At 45.4% G+C, this 21,274-nt stretch overlaps 1 protein-coding gene across 1 annotated transcript in view; it reads right to left on the reverse strand.

Annotated features, from left to right (window-relative positions):
* CRYBG2 (crystallin beta-gamma domain containing 2) overlaps positions 1–21,274 on the reverse strand; it is a 723,752-nt gene that overhangs the window by 1,095 nt on the left and 701,383 nt on the right. The window contains exon 21 of the mRNA XM_069622850.1: positions 6,103–6,262. Within this exon, the coding sequence (XP_069478951.1) occupies positions 6,103–6,262 (160 nt within the window). The remainder of the gene's footprint in view (positions 1–6,102; positions 6,263–21,274) is intronic.

The raw sequence follows: 21,274 nt of genomic DNA on the forward strand, positions 1-21,274 counted from the left end.
TGTCACAGCAGCACTTAATTAAAGCTGGGACAAGCTGTTGAAATTCCTTTCTTGTAAAATTGCTTCCTGTGTCATTTATATTAATTAACTGATAAGATACTGTGTATGGTAGTATGTTCATTTTGTGTATTGTTGAAGTACAACACTTGGGAGCAAGAATTTATCTGCACGTTATTACTTATTGTGATGCACAAAATGTGCATTCGATCCATTTTTGTAAACTGCTTAAAGTATTTTTTGCAACACATTATACGCTGCATGTTACTTTTATTGATCCAAAGCACAGAAAATGCTCTCCTGAACATCCGTGAAGACCTGCTCTCCAACCTTGACTCCAATACCCCCTGGGTCCTCATCTTACTTGATCTCTCTTCTGCCTTTGACACGGTCAACCATGCCATCCTGCTCCACTGTCTCTGTGATAACCTGGGTATCACCAATCAGGCCCTGGCTTGGCTGACCTCTTTCCTCTCTGATCGACCCTCCCAGGTCCAATGTGGGTCCTTCCTCTCCTCTATCTCTATCTCTACCTGTGGTGTTCCCCATGGGTCTAACCTCTCTCCCTGGCTGTTCAACCAATACCTGGCACTTCTTAGCCACCGGATTGCAGCTCTCTGCCCCAACTTTTAGTGCTATGCAGAAGACACTCAGCTCATTTTGAGGCTCCCTTCCACCACCTCTTCTCCTTCTCTCATCTCTGTATGCTATCCAGGAGTGGTGTGCCGCCAACAATCTCGGCATCAATGCCAGTAAGACTGATCGGCACACCTGCTCCCTCATTTCCTGTCACTCTATGGCCAGCCTCTATTGGCCCTCTTCCTTCTCCCACCTGTGAGGCTAAAATCCTCAGGATCATCTTCGACTCCACTCTCTCTTTCTCTCCTCACATCTATTATATCTCTAAGAAGTCACACTACCAGCTGCCCCTCCTCAGAGGTATTCTTCCTTTCCTCTCCTTCCCCCAGAAGCTCACTGTCTCCAGAGCCCTTGTTCTTTCTAGGCTGGATTACTGCAACAGCCTCTTTCTAAATCTGCCTGATTCGACTCTCCGCCATCTGCAACGCATCCAGAACAGGACTGTGAGACTTGTCCTTGGCCTCAAGCCCAGGGATCGTATATCTCCAGGAATTAAATCTCTGTGCCTGCTCCCAGTGGCTGCGACAATTAAGTTCAAAACCCTCAGCATTGCCCACAAGGCCGTCTGGGACCTGGGGGCCTCAAAACCTCCAACTCTCTCTTCCAAAATATCTTCCATCTCGAGCTCTTCGCTCTTTCGTCTCCGACTGCCTCATGGTCAGTCGCTTCTCCAAGCAAGAAGTTGGTGGTAGATCTCTTTCTTCATCTGGAGCCTCCCTCTGTAACAGCCTTCCTGCCTTCCTGAAACTTGAGGAGAACCATCTCCGGTTCCGGAACACCTCAAGACCTTCCTCTTTGCTTCTGCTTTCTCTCCTCCACTCCCCTGCTGAACTCCTGACTGGAACTGCACTGGTCACTTGGCTGCCCTCTGATCCCGGGCCCAGGGCCCCGCCCCTGCCAGCTGCTCCTGGGCAACCCCAGCACTTGGGGGGGATGTTTCTGTATCCCTACAGTCTTCCCAGCTCCTGGCATTTGATGTCTGCACTTACCCCTGCACTTGCCACAAGCTGGCCACACTTTTACCTATTATTTATATTTATTTGATTTATTATTTACTGTTGATCATATGTATTGCACGGCCCCCTCCCCTTTCACCCTGCACTTTCCTTCCCCCCCTACCCTGCACCTGCGCGATCTCAATCTCACTTGGCCTAGTAAGATCGTTGTCTCTGTCTTCCCTCTTATCCCCCACCCTTGCCTCGTCGCGCCTTAAAACACTTGTGTATATGCCCATTATAAATGCCATATCATATCATATCATATATCATAAACCGATTCTATACTGATTATGTATACCAACAGCTTGAAGATCTCGTATATTAGATTAAGCAAGAGGTCATGTATTATAAGGAATATAATACCCCCTTCCATACGTAAAAGGATATTGAAAGTCACCTTGCAGTTCTGAATCCTTGTAATGGAACTCGCACTCTTTTACAGATCTACTCGATGACTTGCAATATCCTTTTAACGTACAGTAGGGGTACATTATCCCATATATACTAAATTATAAATATTATATATTATGTTATAGCATATGACATTATATTATCTTCTTTCAGCATTGCATTGCTTTCCTTAAGGCCATTTCCTGTAACAATGCTATTATCTAATCATGCATATATTTTTATTACGACCAATTTTGCACAATTGACAAATCCAACATTAAGTGAAATATATATTTTCATAAAAGTAATACAAAATAACAACAATGCAAATAAATGAATAACAGTTAATGAAAGAACAATACGTTTAATAAAAACTAATAAGAAAAAATATGCAGTCTGTCGTTCTCTCTCACTCTCTCACTCTCTCCTTTCACTCACTCGGCCTCACTCTGTTTCACTCTATGCCGCTCTCTCTTTTTCTCTCTCTAAGTTGGTGCGAGTCGCATTGTCGGGTGCATGCTCGCAAGAGCCACCTCATCTGTTACTGAGTGCAGCAGGACCAGAAGAAAAGCATGGATATCTTGAAGGAAGTTGCTGTGAATGGGAGCTGCAGGGAAACAGGAGTCCCTCGACCGCGTACATCCTGCAGCAATATCGCCATGACGCCGAGTGCACACCGTCCATAGGAGGGAGTGATGGGGGCGTAGGTGTGCTCTGTGGGTGGCCCTGGGGTTCTGGCAAACCTTGCAAGGGCCCAGAAGACCAGGCTGCATGTTTTGCAATTGTGTTTGTTATTTTCTATTTTATGTTAATTGTTGGTGTTTGTGCAGACTGTAACAAATGAACAGATTCAGCAACTCTACCAACCAATCAGTGGTCAGCCTGTTAAATTAAATATTGGCTAAGTGCTCAGAGAAGGAAATCTGAGTATGGCCTATTCCAAGAAGGAAGGACTTTTGGGAGAGAAAAAGATACATGTTCTTGGCAAAAGAAAGAAGCTATTAAAGGGGGGCATTATTCATTCATAAGCGTTGTAAACTGTCTCTTGGTAAAAGTGGACAATGTTTTATTGCTAAAGATCACTTCCACTATATAGTCATAATGAGAATGTTATGCTTGTCTTACTGAGCAGAGGGCATGATCAAAACCTAAAATAACCATATCAATTAGTTTCTGATTTATATATGGCAAACATGCATGTGGTAAACAGAGTTGTATGCTTATATCCATAGGTACATAATGCACATTGTGCTAGGTGTTCATTGCATTTTCCACAACACTCACCCTAACATTAAAGTGTTTGTAACGATTACCTAATTATACATATTCGAACATCCTTATATTGTGGATGTGAGGATAAAAAGGCTATCAAGGCTGTCACTCCATTGGTTTGTTTTCTGGAGATAATGGGCTTCATTACAAGTTTGGCAGTGCAGAACAAAAGTGGTGGTAATTGTGTTACCCCCACTTTTTTGGGCATTACTGAACTTACCACTTTTTACCATCAGCGGAATTACAGTGCAGTAAATCGACCAATTTGTAGAGGAAGAGTGAATGATTCATCTACGGCTTGCTGCTGGAGTTAAATCCTCCACTTCACCTCCAGATATCGGCTGATTTACTGATTAAAGACAGACTAATTGTACCTTTGTGGCAACCTGTTACCCCTACCTGTGAGTTGAGCCTTGTCGCTCTGCCCACGTTACTTACCTTTAAGAGGGGTTTGGCTTACCTTTCTTGTCAGGTGTGTTAGACCCCCCACTAAGGTCAGTGGTTGTAGTTCCCTCAAAAAAGGGTGATACGTAGTGAAATTATGCAACTGTGTTATTGCAGCCTTCCATATTGTGTGTGTTAGGTCCCTTTCATATGGACCTGCACGCTGGGTGTGTGATAATTTACACATCTCTGTACTAGGAAGACTCTTTAGGGAGCACCCCATTTCCCATGCCTCTGGGCAGTGTATAGCCTCCATACCAGGCCACAATGGCACACCCAGTCAGTTCACAGCATCTGCCCCCACAGTCCAGGAACATGCAACATGTGTAACCTTTGCAGGAACTTCACCTGCTACCAGGGGAGACACCCACACATGGGAAGTGTGGTAAGATTGTCTATACAATAGAGGGAGTCATCGCTAAGGGGACAACTAGAAGAAAGCTTCATTGTTAGCAACATTAGATGCTGAGTGTTTGAGGATATTCTGCTCTCTGCTGGATGGAGCCGACAGGGCAAGGGAAGGGGAAGCAGTGGTGGTCATGTTTACAGGATGTGCCATAATGGTGTGGAGAAAGCGTGAGCTGTGTTGGAAAGGTGGTGTAGAGTTGGATGACTCGGGGCGCGGGGGCTGCTGGAAATTTACAGTGGTTGTGATGGACCGTGGTGCACCATGGACATTGAATGGAGGAGGTTTGGCATGATGATTGATACTGGTTCTTTGAGGTGTTCACCAAGGCATTTCCAGAAAAGGCTAGGTCCCTGTTGGTGCTGGACGTTAGGCCACGCCTCATTGCGGTGCTGGGTTACAGATAGAGTGTGGTGAGTTTCAAGAGGGAATTAGTGGTGTGTAAAGTATATATACTGAAAAAAGATCACAATTGGTAGAGTGGATGGACCAAGGGGCACTTAAGTACCAACTTCAACCGGGCACGGTGGAGGCAATCTTGAGCACAGCGGCGGTGGTGCAATCCGATGGTTCACGAAAGGAGGGATATCCCGCCGTCTTCAGGGACGGACTCTGCCTGGGTAAGGGTTTAAACCATGCTACCTTTCGGTCTACGCTTCATCATTTCCATTTCTGTGACTGCAACGCGCTTCATTGACATTGTGGGCTTTTTTCACAATGCCACGATGTTTTCAAAGGCAGAGGTAAAATGCCATAATTGTACACATTTTAATGTTCCCAGCTAGGGGTGTCACAGTATTAGTTTTATGACGGTACGATAACCTTCTTGCCAAATCACGGTATATCATGGTTATCACGGTATAGCAGGTGGAGTTAACTAATCTTAACAAATATTTTCTAAAAGGTCATAAATTGACAGATTTATCATCACAAACAAAACCAAGCAACCAGGGCCAGAATTGGGCTTTTCAACATACTTTCCACTGAAATGCCTTGCTTCCACCAAACACAAACGCACGTGTGTAGGGGCGGGGGGGCTGCTATAACTTGCAAAGCAAACTGAATAGCTTTTCTTAAGTGGTCATTTAGGCTTTTTGCTCCCCCACTGGCTACTGGTGAAGATGAGCATGTTGCCATCTTGATAACCTGCATGCCACAGATCAATGGAGGCTGATGGTAGTATAGGCTTGTGCGCATACACACACACACACATGCACTCTCTCTTTACACTACAGCCTTTAGTTTACTTGCGGGCCAAAAGGTGTTCAGTAATCACGGACATGTTACCCTTTGGTATGGCAGCAGGGAATACCGACAGATGAGTGAATTTCGCAGTGTGACTTATTATATGTAAATTCAATGATAGAACCAGGGAAATCCCCCATTGCCATATGTTTAGAGAACATTATCCATTATAAATATATAAAGCCCAAAGCCGCCACCCCAAAGTAAACCCTTTTCCTTCATGGCACTGTATCTATTCTTCCTATTGCTAACATATTGATTTTGTGTCGGGCACGTGTGGTTTATGGCATGGCATTAAAAACTGCTCCAACTGAAACTACTTGGCAGACAGCACATCCAACAGTGCAAGACCAAGACTGTGCAGCACTTGCTTACTGCAGCCTTTCCAAATCAGATTGAAAAGCACACTTAACGGTATGAACGGTATAACGGTATAAACAATGTGATGGTTATTATTGTTCAATTAAGTGGTTCACGGTATCTTTAACGGTATACCGTTATACTGTTACATCCCTATTCCCAGCCCACAAGCAGTCTCTCTCTCTCTCTCTCTCTCACTCTCTCTCACTCTCACTCTCTCCCCTCCATCTCTCTCCAAATGAAGGGTATTCTTCCATCCTACTCCCCAAAAGCCTTTAACCCCAAAGCCCTTTCAATTGACACCGCTGCCGGCAGCAGACACTCCAGCCAGGTCTGTGCTGCTGAGGTTACCTTTCACATCGAGGATCATGCGCTCGAACAACTGATTGCAGATGTGCCCATTGGCATCGATTCTCCAGGTCTGGCATGGGATTCGGGACTGGGACCACAGCACCACTTTGGCCCCTTTATTAGCAGCTCCAATCACCTGCAGACTCATGTCTGGTGCAACCTGAGAACAAACAAAGCACATGTGTCATGGGATCTCCCAAGAGAAGGCCTAAGGGAAAGTCAGAACACTATGGGCGGAGATATAATGATATTTGCCCAGAGCACTGGTGAGTCTGCGCATTAATAACCCCCAGCGTGCCAAGTTCCAGCCAACAGGAAGTAGGGCACCTGAACATCAAGGCATTACTGAATGATTGGAGAATTCCGAACCGGAAGTCGGGGCATTGCATGAGATGGGCAAGAGTTCTAACAGGAAGTGAGGGCTTTGGCCAAGGAGAGGGAGAAGCCATGGCAAGAAGGGAGGCCAGTGCACAGTAATGGGTAGGCGGCTGAGCAGGAGGTGGCAGTGGTTTAGAATGAGGAGATTAACCATGGCTGGCACTAGTTGAAGTCTTAAATGACTGAAGGAGTCTAGACAGGAAATGACGGTGGGGAGATTGTAATCAGAAGCTGATGCTATTGCAACAGGAGGCAAGCATCCTGCAGAGGAAGTAATTACATGGTACAATATGTAACAGTGACGTAAAAGATGTTACTAAGGCTTGAGTTGTAGCAAACTCTGGGTATAGTGATGGGGAGGAGCTTAAGTACGAAGTGATGGCAGTGTGCACAATGTATAATAACCTAGGCAGTCGAATATGTGGGGGCATGAGTGTTGCAAAGCCTTGGCAGGTTGCGATGGCTCTGCAGAAACAGGGGCGTGATCTGGTGCAATTTACAGGGAGGGGAAGAGCAGGGCAGGAAGTGGTGTTAGCACACTGAAGTCATTATTGATCTCTTCTCAGCCAATCAGAATGTTCAGAGTGCCGCCAATAACTACTGCATTCCAGACAAACTGACTTGAGAAGCAGCTTGGGAAACAACGGAAAGCATGTCTCCACTTTCCACAAACAGCAATGCATTTTGCCAGCAATGTTTTTTCATCAGGATACCCCACACAGAATTTAACATTGTAAAGTGATAGCAACAACATGGTTTTGTAAAGAAAAATATTCACTTTAACATTGCACCTGATTCCAACACATGCTAAAACTGTTCCAGACCAGCCAAGTTGACAGTTAAAATGCTTACCTAATAGACAATCTAATTATTTACATATTAGCAAATAAAGCCACATTTAATTTACTCACACGTTTTGTATAGTTTAATTACTAATAAAGTGAGATGCTTTACTTCCCCACCACCACTCCTAAAACTGAATTGCTATTAACGCAAGTTGCTACTATCCTATTAAACCTCAGGATGGCTCATTACGCTTGGAACAATTGGCCATAACTTGGGGGCAGGCCATTATACTGTGATAATGATCCCACGCTCAATCTATAAGGTTACGATAGAGGGCAGTAAGGTAAGAAGACAGATGAATAACTGACGCCATACTTGATCAAAGATAGCAATCCGGCTTAGGCAATGCCAAAACTAAACATGGGCAACAGTGCCACACCCAGAAGGTACGTAAGCCCCTAAACCGGGTAGGCTCTGGGCCCTGCGGAACTGTACAGACTAGAAGGGGAACGCTTTTAACATTTTCCTGAAAGTCATCAGACTGCTCGTTCTCTGGATATCGACGGGGAGCAGGTTTCAGAGCTTAGCACAAGTGATGGTCCAACAACGACCACACCCGCTAGAAAGGGCATTATTAGAAGATGATGGAGGCCAGGAAGAGATGGCCATTTTTAAGGCAGAGGTGTACCCTGGCAAAATGAAGATAGTGCGCGAGGAGAGGAGGAGTCTCTTGACATGAATTGATGATGGTGTAAAAGGGACCTGGGCAGAAAGTAAACAGTGAAGAGTCCGAGGATAAAATGACAGGAGCCAATAAGATAAGCAGAATCTTCTGAAGAGGAGATTATGTAGTACCAAGACTAGAGTCGCTACAGTGATTCTTGAATTGGTACTGCATAGCAATGGGTCCGCCCCACCAATTGGGACTCAGGAGCACTGGCGCAAGAGTCGCTATGGTTAGCATTAGCAACCTTTTCCTACTGTTACGTCCAACTCCCTCCCACAGGCTTATGGGATACTGCAATAGAGTACAATTCTGATAAGGGGTGGAGAAGGCAGTGTGAAAATATACGTTTAGCCAAAGTGGTTTTTAGGATGACGTAACCAAATGGCATCTCCTATCTTGTTCCATCATCCATGGTAAAATGGCTCCTAAAAGGCATTGCAAGTAGCCCAACTAATGATTTTCATCTAATATACATCAAGAGGCATAAGGTCCTGACTGGCCACTGAGGTTGCCTTGGCTTTTACACTAAGGCATGCATGCCATGTGTCCCAGAATTAACATTAGGGTTTAACATGGCCCTCTGAACCAGCTCGGTATAAATGTAGCATGTTACAAAATTCCAAATAAATGAACAAAGAATACATAAAAAGACCTATCTTGCATTGGGGGAATTTAGAGGCCTGCTTGGGGGTGAGAAGACACCCTGGGTTATAAACAGCCCGGCCTACTCATTCAATTCCATCCTATGGCCCAGAGACATTTTGAGAGCCCTCCTGAAATCCAGATTGTGTAGGAGTTTCTAAGTATTGCAAATTACATTGACAAAATGCATGAAGAACTTTTTTAAAGTGAACAACATGAAGCTCTGATTTTAAGTTCTGGTAAAAAAAGGAAGAGGTTAGTCCTTGTTACAACTTTATGTGAATGAACTACTATTTGTGGTTCTGCAGTGAGTATCTATTACAGCTTGCATAACCGCCGAACAGATGGCTCTGCCGCCAAATTACGGTCGCCCGTGACAGTCGTTGACTATCAATGATCATCAGGAGCTCAAAAGTCTATGAAGAAAGAACTGGTACCTATGTTTAATTCCTCAACTACGTAAGGCATTCAAACTGGTAGATGCAGATCCAGAAGCCCCCCAAAGTGCTGCTCCATCACTGCATTTTATTGCAAGAAATATTGCCTGTCTACATTTCTACGTACCCTAACAGAGGCCGTTCTCCAATGGGACCTACTTTGAGGGTCAAGTATACCAGAATCAGCCAGGAAAGCTCATCATTCCAGGATGGGTAAAAGGGGTTGATCCTTTTGCCAAGAGCCAAATGCCAAGGTCTGGGTCTCATGTTTTGGCAGCTTCTAAAGAGATGCCTTGCTTCTAGCCCGATATCCAGGTGTTTCTTTCCCTTAAGCCCAGGATCACTCAGTTGTTCGCTTAGGATCCAGACGGCTTTGTTCAGAGGTAGAAGAGAGAGACGGAAGGCTCATCACTGTTGGTGAGGCATCAGATACACCTGAGGCAGAATGCACATCAGAGACCAGGAAGCAGGTCGAGACTGCGTGAGTCTAAGTGGAACCATCAGGATCATCCTCGCGATGTCCTCGTGAGTCTAAGTGGAACCATCAGGATCATCCTCGCGATGTCCTTGTGAGTCTAAGTGGAACCATCAGGATCATCCTCGCGATGTCCTCGTGAGTCTAAGTGGAACCATCAGGATCATCCTCGCGATGTCCTTGTGAGTCTAAGTGGAACCATCAGGATCATCCTCGCAATGTCCTCGTGAGTCTAAGTGGAACCATCAGGATCATCCTCGCGATGTCCTCGTGAGTCTAAGTGGAACCATCAGGATCATCCTTGCGATGTCCATGTGAGTCTAAGTGGAACCATCAGGATAATCCTCGCAATGTCCTCGTGAGCCTAAGTGGAACCATCAGAATCATCCTCGCAATGTCCTTGTGAGTCTAAGTGGAACCATCAGGATCATCCTCGCGATGTCCTTGTGAGTCTAAGTGGAACCATCAGGATCATCCTCGCGATGTCCCCGTGAGTCTAAGTGGAACCATCAGGATCATCCTCGCGATGTCCTCGTGAGTCTAAGTGGAACCATCAGGATCATCCTCGCGATGTCCATGTGAGTATAAGTGGAACCATCAGGATAATCCTCGCGATGTCCTCGTGAGCCTACGTGGAACCACCAGAATCATCCTCGCGATGTCCTTGTGAGTCTAAGTGGAACCATCAGGATCATCCTCGCGATGTCCATGTGAGTCTAAGTGGAACCATCAGGATCATCCTCGCGATGTCCTCGTGAGTCTAAGTGGAACCATCAGGATCATCCTCGCGATGTCCATGTGAGTCTAAGTGGAACCATCAGGATAATCCTCGCGATGTCCTCGTGAGTCTAAGTGGAACCATCAGGATCATCCTCGCGATGTCCTTGTGAGTCTAAGTGGAACCATCAGGATAATCCTCGCGATGTCCTTGTGAGTCTAAGCGGAACCATCCGTATCATCCTCGCGATGTCCTTGTGAGTCTAAGTGGAACCATCAGGATCATCCTCGCGATGTCCTCAGATGTTGAGGACGTTTGGGAATCAATGGAGTGGTGGAAGCACACATAGGGATCATCCCCAGCAGTCTCAGAGGAGGGCATCCCGTAATGAGGTGTTCACATCCAAGATGCATAGGCAAGGAAAGTATCTCTATTATTTGATAGGAATGAGAAGAACAACACACCCGGATGGGGTTCCCATTTAAAAGGTGAATGGGTCAACTTGCTGAGTCGGTCAGCTTAAGAATTAAGGGTTTCAGCCAGATGGGTAACAGGCAGGTCATCCCTTTGGGGCACACTCCCCCACCTTTGGCTCTAGGAGCGAGAGCTGTGAGGTGGACCACCCTGTCTGTCGGCATAACACATCCCAGCGGAGTGAGCCATAAAACACAAGCACAATCTTGTCTTGTACAGCTGGGGAATCAACAAGGATCTCAGATCCAGGAGATTTAGTTGGCACAACCGATCCTTTGCTAATCTCATGCTGCAGACTGGTTGGGCAACACGCAACCCTGTATTGCTCCCAAGCTGGCCAAGCTGGGTAGTATGAGTGGAATCCACGGAACATGCTCCAAGGTGGACGCAGGCTTCTTGGATGGCCGTTGATTAAGGTCAAACAGCAGTTCTGTTACGTGGCAGAGCAGTTCTGAAAGCTCCGGAGGGATGGGAAAGGAGAATGAGTGGGCCTAATCAGCTATCTGTGAAAGTCACAAGTGGATCACCACAGCTGACCTCAGGTCACATAGGATGGGTGCCTCACCCCACCACGGGAGAATGAGTGGGCCTAATCAGCTATCTGTGAAGGTCACAAGTGGATCACGACAGCTGACCTAAGGTCACATAGGATGGGCACCTCACCCCGCCCCGGGAGAATGAATGGGCCTAATCAGCTATCTGTGAAAGTCACAAGTGGATCACCACAGCTGACTTCGGGTCAGATAGGATTGGTGCCTCACCCCGCCCCTGGAGAATGAGTGGGCCTAACCAGCTATCTGTGAGCGTCACAAGTGGATCACCACAGCTGACCTAAGGTCACATAGGATGGATGCCTCATCCCCTCACAGTTACTGAGCTCTCTATCTTCAAAAGCTACACCAGAATCAACTCCCTCCAATCAAATGCCTTGTGAAGATCCTTTCCCTGCACTTCGCGCCACTGCCGGCCATGCACTCAAGTCATGCCCCCGTCAGCCACGTCCATGTTATTCAGGGTTGAGCGTGTGTGTGACAACCCTGTAGGATCAATGAATATGCCTACTGTAACATCTGAGGGGTTTTAAATAGGTGTTATGTCAACAGACCTCTGTAATAGAAAACAAGGGTCCGGACTTGTTGTTGTTGTTTTTCCAAATGAAACAGTGTCTCTCTATGTGCTCTGTGCCTCAGATTTTGACAGTGATATCAATCACCTGGCAACAGCCAGGAGGCTGTGTTAAACTCCTAGGAAATGTATGCAGCAGGGCAGCCCAGTTTGGTCTAGCGGTTGGGTGCAGCTGTCCAGTCTCAGGTTCAAGGACCAGAGTGAGAGAACAGTGAGGGTGAGGGTTTATCCAGAGAACTCCTGAGATCCAGACACGTTTCCAGGTAAGGGCCAGGATGTACAGCTTTGACAGAAGGCATCCACTTAAGGGACACCCAGAGGCCGCTTTCTGCGAGTGCAAAGAGGCAGCCCCTCTCATGCTGCTACTGATACCAGACAGCACGACTCTGGATTCCTGTGTGTGGTCACCCAAGAGAGAGACTGGTAGCAGATAGGTCAAGTAGAGCCTCAGGTTCTAAGGAGATTCAGAGGACTTGGACAAAAGCCAATGGCCTAGAGAAATACCAAGATCCTGGAAGGGGACGCAGAAGTCTACACCTGTTTAGCTGTCCCTCTCCTGACCATGATGTAAAGAATGAAACATGTGTGTGCCTCTAGACCTTCCCTAAGTGTATCTTTCATGTGAGCGTTTCTCAGGCCAGTCCACCTAGTCCTCCGACAGAGGTTCTCATTTGGCTGTGCTTAATGCTTTACTCTGTAGGGCCAACTTGCCCAGTTCTCCCACAGAGGTCCCCTGGCAGCTGCGACCCTTACTCTCTAAGACCGGTCTGCCTAGTTCTCAGAGGTCTGGATGCAACTGTACCTGTTGCCTTCTTTTCTGTGGGTCTGTATTCTCCTGTGAGCTAAAGGGAAAACCTCACTCAGAGAGACTGATATCCCCTTGCGTGCATTTGGATTAAGAAGATGGCCCAAAGGGATCCTATGTACAACCCGGATTTGGACAAGAGTTGCATGTAAAGAATATTAACCACAGAGTGATACCTTAGTAGTTTCAAAGTACTCCAGGGTGATCAACTTATTCCTCTTCTGAAAGATATGGGCAGCTGTGTTTGGTGGGTTTCCCCCACCATGTCCTACCGGAGCCACTGGAAGCTCATTATAGCGCAATACTGTAGCACCGAGCGAGGAAAGGAACTACATCAACCCTGCTTGAGGAGATCCAGAAGCCCCCAGTGGTCGCGTACCCCCCCTTTCATGAATATTACTGAGATCCGGGTACTGACTCAGCTGTGCGAGAGGCTGACTCCATCAACTGCACTGCTGTTGCAAACCAGCACCATTTTATGGGGTGCTTACACACTTAAGGGGACGATTTGGTAGCATACCACGGGTGACCCCTGGTGTACCCTGGTGTAGGGAAGACCTCAGAGGTAGGTCTGGGTTTTTCTCCCATTGCTCGGGATAGGTCCACTGGACCCCTCGGTGTGGACTAAGGCCAACCTAGGTCTCAGAGAACGCAGGTGTCCCATCCTTAGAATAGTGCAGCACTTTGTGTCACTGGTCGCTGTCACTTGAGTCCTCGAAGGCAGCTTAACGAGTTGTGGCCTAAAGAAGAAGTTCTGGTTGAATTAGACTGTTCGGGTAACTCAAAACGATGACCCGTTATTAGGTAGCGCAGGTAGATCATGGAAACCTCTGACGGTGCAAGTAGTGAACCACAGCCCTTTCCATCAAGCAGTCCTTCTGGAGCCCGAAAAGGTCCCCCTGTTCTGTGGCCTGTGAAAATATGGGTCATTTGCTCTTGATTGACTATGCAGAGAGAGCTCGAGGAACCCATGAGGCAGCCGAAACCTAAATCTATGTCGCCACCAAGCAACCTGACGCTTTAAAGCATATTCCAGAAGAGGAAAGCGCATGCAAGAAAGGAACGACGATGAGGGCTCTGGCACTCCAAGGAAAGCAGTGGTCGAAGTGAGCGGGAGCGGTCGGGAGCGGTGCTCCTATACTTTTTTAAATTACCTTTTACAGCTCCTATACTTTTTTTGTTTTTTTTTAACGTTCCGGAATGGTTTCGTTTAAAAATAAAAGTGTAGGAAGAAGTTGAAACTTGCACTTTCAGTGCACAGCACTGAACGTTCCCTTAAACGGCAGGTGCAAGTGTTTGGGGGTGTGTATTGTGTGTGGGAGGGGATGTGGTGATGGGGTTTGCGGGGAGTGGGTGGGAGGCCAGCAGGGAACATAGTTCCACTGCTTCTTTTCGTACACTTCGACCACTGAAGCAAAGCCCGTTCACCTCGGCTGAGGCCGACTGCCAAAGGCAGCTCCGGCATTGTCTCAAGCCGGTGACCCGTGCCATGCGTGGGAGCCTCGGGACATGCCGGTGAAAAAGGGCACTGTGCACGGAAGAAAACAGCCAGCATCAATGGACCATTCAGAACTGGGAAGAAAAACATGAGACCCCCCCTCCCACTGCAAAGGGAGTCTGCCCTGAGGCAAAGCCATGGGCCACGTCAATGAGGGCGCAGCAGATGGTGCCAGTGCAGAGGGCTTCCACATGTGCCCACTTCACCACTGAGCAGGCATGTGCGCTGGTCCTCCGAGCTGCTGGTCCCAGACATCATGCAGTGGGCCTCGCAGAGGACCGCCAGCTCTGATTACCTCACGACATTCGGTCCAATTAAGTCCATACTGATAACCTTTTAGCGCTTGGTTTGGGGGTCGAGGTGTACAACAAAGGGTAGTGAAACTATCATCCCTGCGTGGAGCTTTGTTCCCTGCTGGTCCGACACATCCACCCATCAACCGCATGCCCACAACCCCCTCCTCCAAACCTTTCCAACCCACTCCCTTTCGCGCTCTGAAACACTTGTGTATGGGCGCGATACAAATAAAATATCATATCATATCTCCCCCCCCAATATAAACCCCTTGCTGGTTCCTGCCTTTTTTCCACACCACACTACTCCCAACCTCCACTGTGTTTAACAACTGTGCAACAAAGACTGAAAGAAACGAATTGGGGTAATTTTACCATGGCGTAAATGTCCGCGACCGAAATTACCGCATGAGAAATGATCGATAAATGTCGTCGTCCCGGCAGCTGTTTTTGCCAGTAAAGATTGATTATGCGGATAATCTCATTTTCTGACTTAAGCACGCTATACAAATGAAAAAAGAAAAAAAAAACCTGTCCCCTCCCACACAAGAGATTTGAGAAGAATGTATCTCTATTAAGAGATCCTTTCTTGGCAGGCCTTTTCTTTGTTTATACTTGTGATGGTTGCATGTCAGTCGGTTACACAGTGAGTGAGCGGGTTGTCAGTGGAACAAAAGTATGACAGTGTTCGTGGCTGGCATGAAGGACAGCAGGAGTGCCATTGTAGAGAAGGAGCTAAGTACTCCCACCTCAATCACTTCGCCCATATTGCCTATCTGCTGGACACCAGAATGCGATAGACGTACAAAGCCCTTTGAACTACAGATACCAAGGAGAATCCTGAAAGCAAGGTTCCCATTGAGACAACCATACACGCATATGAGACAGTATGATCGCTGTCCGAGTGATAGTCCGGAAGAAAGCAGGACAAATTGAAGAAAATAAGAGAAATAATGACGTTATACAAATGCAAAGCTGACGTATATAGAGAAGAGATGCAGAAACCAGCGGCTATAGATAATTCTATAAGGCATCAAGAACGTACTGAGATGAATGACATCTTGGGACCAAGATGAAGAGACTCATGCTACAAAAATAATGAAGATACTAAGCAATTTCACATGTGAAAATATGCAAAGAAACACAAGCATATGAAGTATTCTTGAGGCTAGCATTAAAGTAAATAGAGTGCAGCATGCGCCAACATGTGTGTATATATATATATATATATATATATATATATATATATATACATATATATATATTGGAGTCAGTAAAGGATGGATGTTCCCACTACATACGATAGCAGTGCTGAGTAAAAGAAGGAAGGTTGCTTTCCCCAGTTTCCAAGTATGGCACAGTTAGAAAACAAGTGAATTACAGGTGAAAACTCAGAAAGGCGAGGTTGGATGAGCCAAGAAACCAAGGCCTTATCAGACTGGGGTGAGCTGACATTGGATACAAATCGTGTGAAAGAGAAAGGCTTCCTGTTCAGAAGGCATGGAAGAAAACAAGAAGACGTCAGAGGTCTATTGGAAAATAGCATTTTAATACACTGAAAGCTCAATTTCGTAGTCTTTAGTCACGTGGGGAGGAGAAGTCGGATGAGCATAATGGTAACACCTACACACGAGGGCAGAGTGTGCCTTCACTCCCCTAAATTCTTCAGTAGGAAGGAATATTTCTAAGGATGAGTTCAAAGCCCTAATTTACAGCAGACCACTGAGGTGATGATGGATGGTCATGTTAATTGGTGGGAAGCTATGGTTAAGACTAGCTTATCTGCACCTGGCCGCTCAGCCTGCGTGCTGCTAACACAGGTTGGGAGGGTACTGACGGAGGTTAGAAAGTAACCAATGGTAGAGGACCGCATGATCAAGGGTCCTATAGTTGTGTAGCCAATTAGACGTTGTATATTTAGTGACATTCATAGTGACACATTTTTAGGGAAGGGCTTAGTTGCCCCACCTGATGTTAAGAAGCCTATCACTTTATTTCACTGCCCAAACGAGTATGGATCGTATACCTAGATGATCCGTTTAGACCCTATCACATTCACCCATATGTTTCTGAGTTTTGCCACGTAGGATGATGTTAGTGATATGCAGGTTAACGTCATCAATGATGAATATTTACTATAAAAGTGTGATTTTTTTAATGAAATGTTTTGAGATTGTGATGAGAGACATCTGCTGATGTCCGTTGTACTCCCTGTTTTAGATAATTGATATTAAAACAGTTATCCTTTTGCCAACTATCTGAGTATTTTCGATTATTGATGTTTGGATACAATTCTGCATCCCCATCTATCTCAAGGGTATTGCTATCTCATCTTAAAGGGCTGGATGGCCCAGTTCAACACAAACACCTTTCGCCCGTGTTGACATCTTAATAAGGGATAGTGCATGCCCTTTTGCTGAAGTGGCATAACCTCACGGTAGTTACTGAAAACTGAATGCTTCAGAATGGTAATAAATACCAATTGGAAGAGGCACAAGCAACTACCAACTGCGCCATAATTGCAGCAACCATATTCTAAACGGAGGACTTTTAAAAGCTCATTTATCAGCCTGGGAGTGCCAGCAGCAACACAGGAGTAGTAATTGCTGCTACTAGTCATCCGTGAGGGATATCAAGAGTTGCACCAGGACAAAGAGAGATTTCTGAACATCTGCCCATCTATGGGGCTGATGCCCAGGTATGCCCTTGCCTTTGGTGCAATTTCAGTTGAGGGTGAATCCTGGTAAGTTACAGTAAGTAGATACCCTTCTTTAGATGGCAGACCGTGTGGAGATCCTGTGCCTGCTATGTAGTCGCCCAACAGGTTTTCGGAGATCTGTTCTCTTGCCTTTTCAAAGGCAGTGCGTTATATTGGCATTCAGTGTGTTGTGGTAGGATTGTGTGAGCTGCATTGTTGCACTCTACGGGTGGCACAAAGGCTCCAACCACAGAGCTGAAGTGGATTATCAACGTTCTAAAGCCGCACTGGCTGATAATATATGAACAGCTGGAATGTGGCCCAATGTCGCGTGTATGTGTGTCTGTATGTACTGTGTAACTGAACCTCAGTGGAACGTTGTACAACAAGGGGATAATGAAACAGGATACTGTGCTATTGATACAATTAGAAACATAGACCATCAGATACAGGGTGAGAAAGAAGGAACCACTCTGGGTGGTAGGCTGGGGCTCCACGAATTATCTGGCCATTAGATGTTCTTTTAAGACTCCATCATCTATTGCTGGTATTTTAGCCAACCACACTTTACGTTTGTGTTTCTTGGGAAGAAGGCGTTTCGAGCATAAACACATAGTTATGCAGTGAATCAGAGCCATCCCGCATGCGTGTAGTAGGGAGTGAGATAACAATAGCCAGGTGGCTGAAGACTCTACTAGAGATGAAACATGCAAAGGCCAGGGAAAAGTGGTCACCCAATGGTTTGGAGATAGAATTAGGTGGGGAGGGCAATGTGGCCGGTTAGTGAGGGGATGATTTTCTATGAGTAGTAGATGGAGTGCGGATTTAAAGGTTTGATAGGGAAGAAGGACAAGAGGAGAGAAGGAGCAGAAGTGGTCAGGGGGATAGGGTGGGGAGAGATTCAGAAGGGCGTCAGTTTGGAGGCTTCAAGTGGGGGAGTAACGAGAGGCAGCATCAGCTAGTTAGAGGGCTAATTGCCCACAGAAACATTTGGACACTAGGAGGAGGAATTTTTCGAGGGATCAGTTAGGCATGGAGAGCCAGCCAGCATGAAGGCGGGCAGGAGAGATGAGCGAGGAGTAATTAGGGTTGTAGAATGTACAAGTAGTGCAATTTAGGATTTGGCAAAAGGGTACAAGCAAGTCCTCAGAAGAGGCTACCATAGTAAATACAAGAGTGGAGATTTACATTTGCGTTGAGTGTTGGGCACTGTGTTGAGTGATGGGCACTGAGAGGGCATGCTTTCCTGATGTCTTTTAAGTTAATACTGGCAGCAGTAGTGGTAGAAACAATGAACTGAGGAGTTTTAGATTGCCTGCTAAATAAACCCCTATGACTGCGTGCAAGTAGGTATGGAGAAGGTAGTGATATAGGGCGGGGTGGGAAGGGGCTAAACAGGGATAAAGATAACCTTGGCTTTAGCAGAACATATGGAATCGTACCAAAATGTCGCCTTCACAATTACGACGGCCGAAAATGCTGACTTTTTTTTTACCCCCCTTAAACCATATTTATATGTGGGGGTATAGAATATAATATTATATGGGGGGTTCCAGGTGGTGTCCCCACCCCCAAATTTATGTGGTGTAAAGGGGTTTAAAAAAAAAAGTCAGCATTTTCAGTCGTCGCAATAATCACATAGATCCGAACATATCATGAGACAGCAAAAGCTAGAAAATAAACACTTAGCTTGGAGTTCAGGCGTAACAGTGGGGAAGAAAAAGAAGATTTGGGTGTCATCGACAAAAAGATGGTAGGACAGTCAACGGAAGCAGTACGTTTACAAAGGGAGGAGGAGTAGAGAGTAACATAACAAGGGGCCCACACCAGAGCAATGTGGTACTCCAAACTATTTTTAGTGAGAAGTAGAGCGCAATGTCATTGGAAGATGTAAGGAGAAGTCAAGTGGTAGCGCAGTAGAGTTTGTGGGGATGGGATTCATGGTATTAGATAACATTGGTGTAGTAGGCAGTTTATGCAGCATCGAAGGCAGATGTGAGCGCAGACAGTGCCCTTTGTGATGAGTGAGAAGAGTATATGGGGAAAAATGCACGCTAGCACCACAGGGGGTGGTTCATGTCAGCCTTTGGATGTTCAATTTCTGGAGTGATCCAGAGGTGGGAGAGGAAGGTTGATGGGTTAAAAGAATAGTGATCAGGAAAAGCTATGGAGCAAGGAGACGAAGTAAACTGCACCGCAGCCTGTTTGGAATTTTCAGAAATGGATAAGGTATCTGTACAATTATGTATCCAGCATGTGAAGAGAAAATGGCATGTCAGCATTGACATCATTCTCATCCTATCATTTAACTCTTTGGAAGCCGCCAATGCTTAAGAGGAAAAAAAAAACACTGGGAGTTTCAGTCATTTCCCAAACCCCGAGGTATGTTGAGGAGGGCCTGGCTAATTTAATTCACAACAAAATCCACAGGGCAGATTCTGGAACAAAATGAGTTCCTCTGGTAAAGTTCAAAACATCGCCATGTCGTCTAAAATGTTTGTCTTACGGAAAAGACAAACATAAATGGATACAAAACCAACCAATGTTTAAAAAAAATAAAGAAGCAATTCTTAAAAAAAAACAAATAGTTTCCAAATAGTTTCTTTCAAGAAAATAGTGTGACAAAAACGAGTTGCTCCCAGACAAAAACAAAAGTTTTTGTTATGAAAGTGAGCCGCTGTGTAAAAAAAATCTTTTCTTTTTTTTACTATACATTTAGGACAATTTTTAAATGGTTTTTGAAGAAAGTGCATCATTCTGTAATAATAAGTAGTCCGTTGGCTATAAAAGAATTGATCCGATACTGGCAAATCTAAACCCACTTGCAAAACATCCCCAATATACTGTGTGGTGCAAATCTGAAGTTTTCAGCTGTTCGCAATTTCTGATTTATGAAGACAAATGTCATTAAACAAATTCTCAGTCCCAATCAGAGGAAGATTATTTTTTAAAGTTCACTTTTCAGCCTCACCACCTCATTAGGATGAAGTACCCAAGCATGAGTCTAATGGCCCTCATTTAAATCTTATCTTTCAAGAAGCCTTGAGCAATGCTTCTGGGGAATTGTTTTCTGTTGTCTTCCCTCCATGTCAATTTCTTTGAGAGGGGGGGGGTGGTTTGAGGTTACATTTTAGGGAAATACTTTCTTTCTTTAAAAGCTCCAGGCAAAACACTAAGACTCTAGGGAAAGCACATTTTTCAGGTTTGTCAGCATTTCTTCACAGAAAGTGGAACTTTCTCAGGGGCATAACATGTGCACCTATCACCTGCCCTCAAACCATGAGCGTTAAATTGTATAAGGTATTCGAGGCCAACTGTCAGAGGGAGGCCATCCCTTAAAATGAGAACCTGACAAGAGCCATATGCAGTGGGCTCCTCACTGCTCTTTTATTCATATGAAAATCCCACGGTTGACGAAAAGCCTCTACTCTTTATCAGTTAGACAAACTCTTTCTTTTAAAGTTGAAGCTGGTCACTAGATACTGAAACCAAAATCCAAGAGCAAACTTTTGCTTCACAAGAACTAAAAGACAGCGCTTCATCCGAAATATAAATAAAACATTTCGAGGAAGCCGCAGTCACAGATGTGTCCGTTTGAATGGATACTCTGGAAACCATAGGGCATTTTGTATTCTTTTGCGGAGACTCTCGTGGGATACGACAGTGGACACTAAAACCCGTCCCAAGAAATAGAGGGTTTCACCAATTTAAGCCAGCCCTGTTATGCTGTCTTAGATAAAGTAGTTACTCAGGCTTTGGATCTGTTCATTAAGGAGGGCCTACATTTTAGAAAGTCTCTCCACTGACTATCCCCATCCTTGTAGGTCATTGTCCAATCGGGATAAGAGCAGTATTTTAAATGATTCATTTTTGGATTATAGTAACTAGGAGTTTGATTTGATCGTGTCCCAAAAGAGTTTTTGTAATATATTTTATTGGGCAGGGGGGCGATAAAGTGTAACATATTTCATTTTAGCTTACTGTATTTTATTTATTTATTTATCAGTTTTTCATTTGAAAAGCGCACACAAACCCATAGGCATCTAGGCGCTATCAGAGGAATCAAGTTACATGCAGCCCGAAGGCAGTGTACAGGAATTAACAGGTGAATAGACA

Source organism: Ambystoma mexicanum, chromosome 11 (assembly GCF_040938575.1).
Source record: "Ambystoma mexicanum isolate Mex_15411 chromosome 11, UKY_AmexF1_1, whole genome shotgun sequence".
Taxonomy (NCBI): domain Eukaryota; kingdom Metazoa; phylum Chordata; class Amphibia; order Caudata; family Ambystomatidae; genus Ambystoma; species Ambystoma mexicanum.